This window comes from Sturnira hondurensis, unplaced genomic scaffold (genome assembly GCF_014824575.4).
Source record: "Sturnira hondurensis isolate 20B ecotype Veracruz unplaced genomic scaffold, ASM1482457v3 Scaffold0005563, whole genome shotgun sequence".
In the NCBI taxonomy this organism is placed as follows: domain Eukaryota; kingdom Metazoa; phylum Chordata; class Mammalia; order Chiroptera; family Phyllostomidae; genus Sturnira; species Sturnira hondurensis.
Window position 1 is genome coordinate 5,128,094 of NW_028078194.1, and position 8,953 is coordinate 5,137,046.

The 8,953-nt window shown below is 42.0% G+C and overlaps 1 protein-coding gene across 1 annotated transcript; it reads left to right on the forward strand.

Moving 5' to 3' along the window:
- Positions 1-715: 715 nt before the first annotated feature.
- On the forward strand, positions 716-8,734 carry SLC35G1 (solute carrier family 35 member G1). The gene is made up of 3 exons (XM_037047395.1): positions 716-970; positions 5,352-5,532; positions 7,716-8,734. The coding sequence occupies exons 1-3, from the start codon at positions 787-789 to the stop codon at positions 8,452-8,454; spliced, it is 1,104 nt and encodes a 367-aa protein (XP_036903290.1). The 5' UTR covers positions 716-786; the 3' UTR covers positions 8,455-8,734.
- Positions 8,735-8,953: the final 219 nt, after the last annotated feature.

Genomic DNA, 8,953 nt, shown 5'->3' on the forward strand with positions numbered 1-8,953 from the left:
AATTATATAAAGAGACTATTAGTGAGTCCTGGGGGCAAATGACATATATCTTTGATTTTAACAGTGTGATGACATCAGGATATTGGAATTTTCCATTTCATCAAATTAGGATGTTTCCATTAAAAACAAAAGGGAGGGAAGGAAGAACCAATAATAAATGCCTGCTGTTACAAAGAACGTATAAGTGAGTTCTGCCCAGTCTTACACATTTTCCTAATGGTTTTGTGTTAATCCACCCCACCCCACCTCTACCCTTTTAAAATCTAAAACCAGTGAAATTCTACCCTCCTTGAAAGAGTGGCAATGAGGCAATGGGGGACAAACTCTTGATCCTTCAAAGACAAGCACAGTGCTTGGCAAGGTCTCCAGAGTATCCCAGAGGTGCTTAATATATGGCCACACAGATAAATAAAACTACACCCTTTTAATCTTCAGAAGGCCTGCCCCAAGAGGAGGCCGCAGAACCTCCCTTTCTCCAACGACAGAAAGGAGTGTAGTGTGTTTTGCAAAAAGTGACTCCAAAGCTCTGGCCAGGCTACCCAGACCACAGGTAAGAGGTGGGTGCCTTCCGGCTAGCTGAGGCCACCGTAGCTTCACCCACGGAGGCAGTGACCTCCCGCTGGTGAGCTGGAGGTGAGGGCAGGGGAGGACAAGCCCCATCCCCCGGGAGAGGGAGGAGGACCACGTGCGCGCAGGCGCACTGGCGCCGCCGGAAGAGCCTGGCCCCCGAGCCGCGGCTGCCGGCGCCAGACGCCGAGCGGCCGCGGGGAGGTCGCAGGCTGCACAATGCGGCCGGTGGACAGCGCCCGGGCTACGGAGCTGCAGGAGCCGGGTCTGCCGCTGACAGGGGACACGCCCTCGGGTGCGAGCGAGGAGCCGACAGCCACTGAGGAAGTGGAAACACCGGACCCCCACTCTGGCTGGTGCTGGCTGTGCCGACCCTCGCCTTGCAGCTCTCGCGCGAACCCTGGTGAGTGCGGGGTGTGGACCTTGGCGCGGGTCTCGCCCTTGGGGGACCTGTCGGGTGCCAGCACGGGGATCCTTGCAGCCGTGGGCCTGGACGCATTGCAGACCGCGACCACCTACTTTCCCTTGCCCGGAGCTCTGGAGAACCCTGGGGCTGTCACCTGGGGGCAGCAAAGCAGAAATCCCCAGTACCCGCCGGTGCGAAGACCGGAGAAAGTTTCTGATTGTGTTGGGAACCCTTTTTGGATTCTAAACTGTTCCTATAATTAAAGTGTTGCGGGGCAAGACCGAGGAATCAGATTGCAGTTTGGAGTTCCTGGGCTGATGTCGGAGGTTGGAGGGTCAGCGAGAAAGGCCATCCTACAGCCGGCGTGGCTGGGAGGGAGCTGACCATGAAAAGTGATCTCGGTGGTAGATGGTGTTACCCGAATTGAGTTGAGTGGGATCACTGATTCTTGACCTTTTGGGGTCAGGAGGACTTTTTTTTTTTTTTTTAGCAACTGATGCACAAGAGGACAGGCACAACCTTACATGGTTAAGGCGTTCATGGGCCTGTCCCCAAAGCCAAAGACCCCGTGTGAAAAACCCTTAATCTTACTCTGATAAAGGAGAAAAATGAGGCCCTGAGCAAAAAGGAAAAAGGACTCATTGACCTGGAAACAGTGTGGTGGTCGCTGAGCTGGTGGGGAGAGCATATAAAGGGGGCAAATGATAATGGAAAAAAATACAATAAAGATAAATTTAAAAAAAGATATGGGCAAAAAAAGTAAAGAAAGGTGAGGCTCAGGAAAGTGAGGGCTTTGGGCTTTTTTGTTTTGTTTTCCTGAAAATCTGACCTGTGTGAGTGAGACGGGGCACAGGTCTCTGTAGCACCAGCTTACTAGAAACCCAGCATAGAGCCCTTTCTACCAGCCTCACGCACATTTCTCCTTGAACTCCACCACCCACTTGGAGCAGTTTCCTGGAAGAAGAGGGTAACAGGCAGATGTCCTTTCAAGACCAAGTTACACAGCCTGCACCTCAACCTCTGAGTTGCCTCCCTTAAGTGTGACTCAGGATTTTCATGCCTCTTACCTAACTCCACGTTCTCTCCTTTATATGCACTTTCTCCAGTTTTGAGAGAGAACCCCCAGGAAGATGATTCTTGCTCCATTTTTGCCCTAAATGCTAACAGAAATTATCAGAATTCTAACAATTTATGCATGGGCTAGAGCCTCTAGAGCAGGGATTGCCTTAAGCTGGGTCGACCAGATGTGCAGCTCCTGAAGAGGTCAGTTTTTCACCATGTCACTCTATGACTAAATGTCGTTCTGGTGGAATGCTGAGTTAGTCTTTGCAAGCATGTTTTCCCTGTTTGTGAACTGAGGAAGAATACTGCTCACTCAGGAAGCACATGGCAAAAAGACAAACCAATGTAAGTGATTGCACTTAAGAATCTTGGGGGCCTTAAAACCATAAAGAAAGTTTCCAACAATAAGACGTAGTAATAGTTACTCAAAAGTAAACAGAAAATATCCCCAAAACAGGATTGCTACAGAAACACTTGAAAACACAGTTCTGTTGTCATTGAACTTTGTTACAGTATAATTTTAGCTTCTTGAATCAACTGGTTATCTCAGCAAAGCTCGTTTTCAAGTTCAGGTTGAAACTGTTCACCATTTTTTATACATCTACATCTACCCTGAGACAGCTGAGGGACAGCGTGGGTCTTAGACTGAATCCAGGAGTTGTCATCTTAGGTCTGTGCTTCATATCTCTCTGGAGGGAATGAGTTCTTTAGTGTGGCAGTGATTGTCAAACCAGTAGAGCTTTTAACAGTTTGCAGAGATCCTGTTTCAGTGGGTCTAGGATAGGGCTTGGAATAAAGTTTTAAAAGTTACTAGTTCTGATTACCAAACAGAGTTGCAAATCACCAGTTTAAAGAAGAGATTAGAGAAACTGAGCAACTTTTCTGTTTTCTTCTCAGGAAATTGCACTATGGCCAATTAGTTTGAAATATTTAGTTACTAAATTATTAGAAATACTCATAGTGGGATATGGACGTGGAAGATTATTACATAAGCAAATCCCTCTGGATTACGGTGCTGTCTTGCTTATCCACTGACAGAGAGGATTGAAATTATTATTCAGTAAGACTGAGGTTTTTCTGTGCAGAACCAGTTCTCACCTTCATTAACAGATATTCAAATTTAGGTAGGCCTTACAACAACTGTCCTGTCCCACTCAGGAAGCGTAGGCCTTAAGTGCAAGAAAATACGTGACTGTATGTGTTTTAAGGAAAAGAAAATCAGAGCAAAAGGTGCGAAATTAAGTTCCCAAAGAGTTAAATTAGCATGTTAAAATATTCCTGGAAAAAAATTCAAAAGTTTAGGTTGGAGAAGAAGATCCTTGAAATACAGACCAGAGTGATGTTTTCTGTTCTCAATCTTCTCATTCTGTTCTGTTTGAGGGTGTAGGGTTGGGTGTCTTTTAAGAAAAACTATTTTATTTGGACCTGAATTCTGAAATTCCAGAAGCTAAATTCTAAGGCTGACCACAGTCAAACATGTATTTTGTGGTGCTTAACTTAGAAGTCTTCTAATGCTTTCTTCTCATGGGCTGAGGGCTGTATGCAGTTTGTTTTTGCAATATCTGAGCACATAATTACAGAACAGAATGTGGAGGATTCTGGCACTTAAAACTTATAACCTGTAACATGGCAACTGCCAACTCAAAGTCATTCTCTTCAGTGTGCACCTAGAACAGAAAGAGGTAGAAAGTCTCTGGCCAGAATGGTATCTTTTACTACAAAGGTCAGGCTATAGAATGTCACCAGAAAGACTGCATCACCACACTTTGGTCCCAATCTGTAAAGTTTCACATGTAGGGAAAGGTATCTAGCTAACACTAGTTATTGAAATACATCACCTGGTGTTGAGGGAATGGCATTTAAAAACATACACACATCAGTATGCCATATTGTTCTGTAGCCCAATTGCACACTGTGAATTCCTACATAGGAATGACGATCCTGGTTTTACTACAAATTGCACATGCCCACACATCCTGTAGCTCTGTTGCACTCTTAGCTTATGAGAGCCAGTAGTGTTTACTTCTTATTCTCTCCTTTTTTGTGTGTGTTAGTTAAAAAATATATACGTATTCTTCAGTGTCTGGCTTTTCAGGGAGTTCCCTGCTTACACTACTCCATTTTGCTCTCCCCTGAATGCCAGGAGGTGCAACCAAAAGCTGGTTCTAATCCTGTCTTAGGCAACGAAGCAGAGGAAGTGGGTAAATAAAAGTTTAATGCTCATACAGACTGTCATTAGTAGATTGGACACTAGATGGCCTGGAGAAAGCAGCAGATTCCTGGTTTAGATCAAGCCTGGAAGTTGGTATTAATTAGATGGCAATCCTAATTTAAAAATGAGTACTTTGGGGTCGGAAGGGGAATTAATCCAGCCCCTGCCCTCATGGAGTGTATACTCTAAATGGAAGATAAGTTAAAAACCAGGAAAAGTTAAATGAAGATTTGACTAATGGTTCAAAATAACAACACAGAGTGCCTTTCTACATCATGCTCTTGCCAGTGGCTTTACACTCTGCATCTTTCCATGAAATTCTCTCATATTCTTTCATTTGGCAAATACTTATTCAGGGTCTTCCATGTGCCAGGCATGAACAAGACAGCTGAGGTCCCAGCCCTGGGTGAGTTCACAGGCTTATGCGGGAAGTCAGATAATCAACAAGTAGCCATAGACCACAGGTATAAACTGTTTTCCAGAAAAGAATACTCCTTCATAAAGCCCAGTTTCCCAGTGAAATGATATAAAATATAATTCGGAAGCATTTTTCTCTAGCTTCCTTGACAGGCATTTCCTAAGGATAACACTTACTGGCTTGGCAAGCATTTTACTTCTTTTTGACTGATAGATGAGGGATGATCAGTAAGCCAAAGGAAATCCATTTTATAGGGTCAAACTACATTTTTAAAAAGTTTACTTATTTTTAAAAAATATTTTACTCATTTATTTTTAAAGACAGGGGAAGGGAGGGAGAAAGAGAGGGAGAGAAACATCAGTGGGTTGCCCCAACCCAGGACCTGATCTGCAACCCATGCATGTGCCCCGACTGGGAATCGAACCTGTGACCTTTTGGTTTGAGGGACAATACCCAACCCACTGAGCCATACCAGTCAGGGGAAAGCAGGTTTAAACTGTTTCCTTTGTGTATGGTTCTTCATCTTGGTGGGAAAAATGTTTCCAATCCAAAAAATGGATATGCTTAGGAGGTAATATTTATAGTTTGTTAGCCATAAACACTGTCCCATTTTTCTCAATTTCTAAGTGAAAATGGTAAAACATACAGTTGGAAGCAAGGACTAACCAGAATTTAATCTTTTTCAGAAGCCAAGAAGAAAGCACCCTGTCCTGGACTTGGCTTGTTTTACACATTATTGTCTGCCTTCCTTTTCTCAGTGGGCTCTTTATTTGTTAAAAAAGTGCAAGACCTCCATGCTGTAGAAATTAGTGCATTCCGATGTGTGTTCCAAATGTTAGTCGTTATCCCTTGCTTAATATACAGAAAGTAAGTATTTCTTAACTGCAAAGTAGACGATATTAATAAATGGTTGTAAATCTTTTGACCTGCTCAAACTATTCACTCTATAGTATCTGCTCTATCCCTCTCATAGATTTACTAGTCCTTACACCCTTTGGCTCTGATTAATGAGAAGTCATAAGGATACCACCTAAAGAAGATGCTCATAAGCACAAACCACATGCCCAAAAATGGGGGAGAAAGAGATTCAGTTATTCTCCACCCCTTATTTTGAGAACAAAACTTTCCTTGTATAATTCTACCCATTTTGTGCCACTCTCCCTTCTTTGCTTTGGTATAACTAGTATTTGGAAGAAAAAAGTCAACAAGAGGAAGTGGTAGTGTCTCCTAGTGTCAGAGGTTACTTTAAGTAGAACAGGTTGCTCTGCTACCAGGGCAGACTGAAGGCTACAGTAATACTACTTAGGTCTTACCCCAGGATGATGTGGGAAAGGGGAAAGGTAATCTTGAGGAGGGCCTTTTTAACTACTTTCATTTCAGTGTCCTCATCTGTAAATTGGAGGGAATGATATTCTTTGTCCTCTATTCTGCCTTGTGGTTGCAAGGATCAAATGAAATTTGTTGTAGATCAGAGCACTTTGTATAGAATGTGACAATATGTGAAGACTATCTATTTCCCATCCTCTCTGATCTCTCCTCACCAAACCCCTCTTTCCCTTTCTTATGGAACCCCTCCACATACATTCTCCTCATACTGTTATAATCTCTACACTGTTGAACCCTGGGAGAAGAGACCAGTTGGGTTCCTCCTGGCTGCCTGGTTCTTTTTCTCTTTGGGCAAAGATGTTTAAATCCCAAAGTAAATGCTTCAGTTTCTTGCCACCAAAGTGTCCTTATATCTGTAACACTGTATATTCACTTAGAATTTTCACTGTGCATACTGACAATATTGTGAAAAAGGTGAAAATCTGCTAAGATCAATATTGTCAGAAATTCCTGTGTAAATGTGGACAAGTCACAATATCTTAGAAAATAATGGTAAGACTTCAGATGTCTCAGTGTGGCAGTAGACCACTGATGCGAACACAGTCATCGTCCCCACTTTGGAAGGCACTAGGTTTAAGAGAGAGGACGGAGAGGGAGAGAGAAACATTGGTTTGTTGTCCCACTTATTTATGCGTTCATTGGTTGCTTCTTGTGTATGCCCTGACCAGAGACTCTACCATCTTGGCATAGGGGGACGACGCCATAGCCAACTGAGCTTCCTGGCCAGGGCTAGGAGAATTTTCCTAAATCTTTGGTGCTAATCTGGTTTGACCCATTTTATGTTTCACTATCATGGAAGTCTGCTAGCTTCTCAGAGTATGGACCAAAGGTGACTACACTTTTGTTTCTAACTCCAGAGACCCAGGGTCTCCATCCTGGGCCTAAATGCTGCCCTAAAGATGCCCAGCCCTGGCACAGATCAGCAGGTTGCACCCAGTTAGGAACTTACACAGTACCCTGTTTAGTAAATATTTAATTCAAAAAGCTTGCAGTAGCTTTTTATCTGAATGCCACAGGTTCTTTTTCAGTGTGTTTTAACTCTTTTCCTAATGAGAACAATGAGAAGTTGTCTCATTCAATGGCAAAAATAGAATGTAGCATTGCTTCAGCTTTTATAAAACAACTCAAGACTTGGAATGCACACTGTCCAGGCCCAAGTATTCTTTTATGGGGAAGCTAAATCTTGAAATTGTATCTCTCATAAAAATAACACATTTTCATGTATTTATATACTTAGAAAATTTGGGGAAAATAAATATAAAGAAGGAAAATTACCTATACTAGAATCAGATCTAACCACAATGAACATTTTAGTATATTTTTCCTTTGTCTTTTTGCAAGTACCTGTGTGTGTGTGTGTGTGTGTGTGTGTGTACATACACACACACATATATATACACACACACAGAAAAATATCTAACAAATTATACTATTTATGTAGTTCTCTTGCATTATATTTGCTTATACTGTGAACACTTTAATGGCATTAGCTATACTTAGAAAACATCTTTTAAAGGTATATAATTGTGGACATTATCATATTTAATTAGCTATTCTCTTATTTTTTGATAGTTAAAACTTCTAAAGTACTACTTTATTAAGGCTGTAATTTAAAAACAAGTACCAAGTTTGTTTAATATACATTCCTTCATTTGAATTTACAGAACTGGGTTCATAGGCCCAAAAGATCAACGAATCTTCCTCGTTCTCAGAGGAGTCCTCGGTTCTATCGCCATGATCCTTATATACTACGCCTACCAGACAACGTCCCTCGCGGATGCCACGGTTATCTCTTTTAGCTGTCCAGTGTTTACGTCTATATTTGCTTGCATACTTCTCAAGGAAAAATATGGCCTTTGGGATGTTCTCTTCACCTCATTCACCATCGTTGGAGTGATCCTTATCGTGAGGCCACCGTTTTTGTTCGGTCCCAACACTGAGGTGGTGGATAAGAACTATTCAGAGCACCTGAAGGGCACGTTTGCATCAGTTGGACATGCCGTGTTTGCTGCCATGAGTATAGTTATCATCAGAAAAATGGGGAAGTCTGTGGACTACTTTTTGAGCATTTGGTATTATATAATTTTTGGCCTCGTGGAGACCATCATTGTCCTCTTTATATTAGGAGAGTGGAGTCTGCCATACTGTGGGCTGGACAGGCTCTTTCTCATACTAATTGGGCTGTTTGGTTTGGGCGGTCAGGTGTTTCTCACCAAAGCTGTTCAAATAGAAAAAGCAGGATTAGTAGCACTAATGAGGACTATGGATGTAGTTTTTGCTTTTATTTTTCAGATTATTTTCCTTAACGATGTACCAACGTGGTGGACGGTGGGTGGAGCGCTCTGTGTAGTAGCCAGTACTGCTGGAGCAGCGCTTCGTAAATGGTGCCAGAGTTCCCAGTGAAGCATACTTACTGAAGTGTGTATTTTTTTACAAGTACACTGTCACCCAGTTCAAACATAGCACACACCTGGAAAATCCACATTTACTTCATTGATTATGTTTAATAAATTTTATAGCTAAAGTACCATTTTTAAATATGGTTATGTCTTCACTTAATGAAGCATGACCCATTGGTTTGGTTTAGTGATTTTTTGTTTTTATTTGTTTTTTGTTGGGGTGGTATTGGTAAGAGGACAGTTCATTAGTTAAAGAAACACTGCAAAAATTTTTATGGCTCTAAAGTGTGTTTTTGATAATGATGGAATATAGGTGGGGAGGAAATCTTAGATGCTCTTTTAGCAGTGTAGAAGCTAAGAAACTTACTGGTAATAATGCTGCTATGATTAATATTAGATTGAAAATTCATTTGAAATATAATTCCATTTAGGAGGCCAAAGCTGAAACTTGGAATAGGTGCCTACTTAATGGTGTTAATAATACAAATTAATTGGCCTTATTT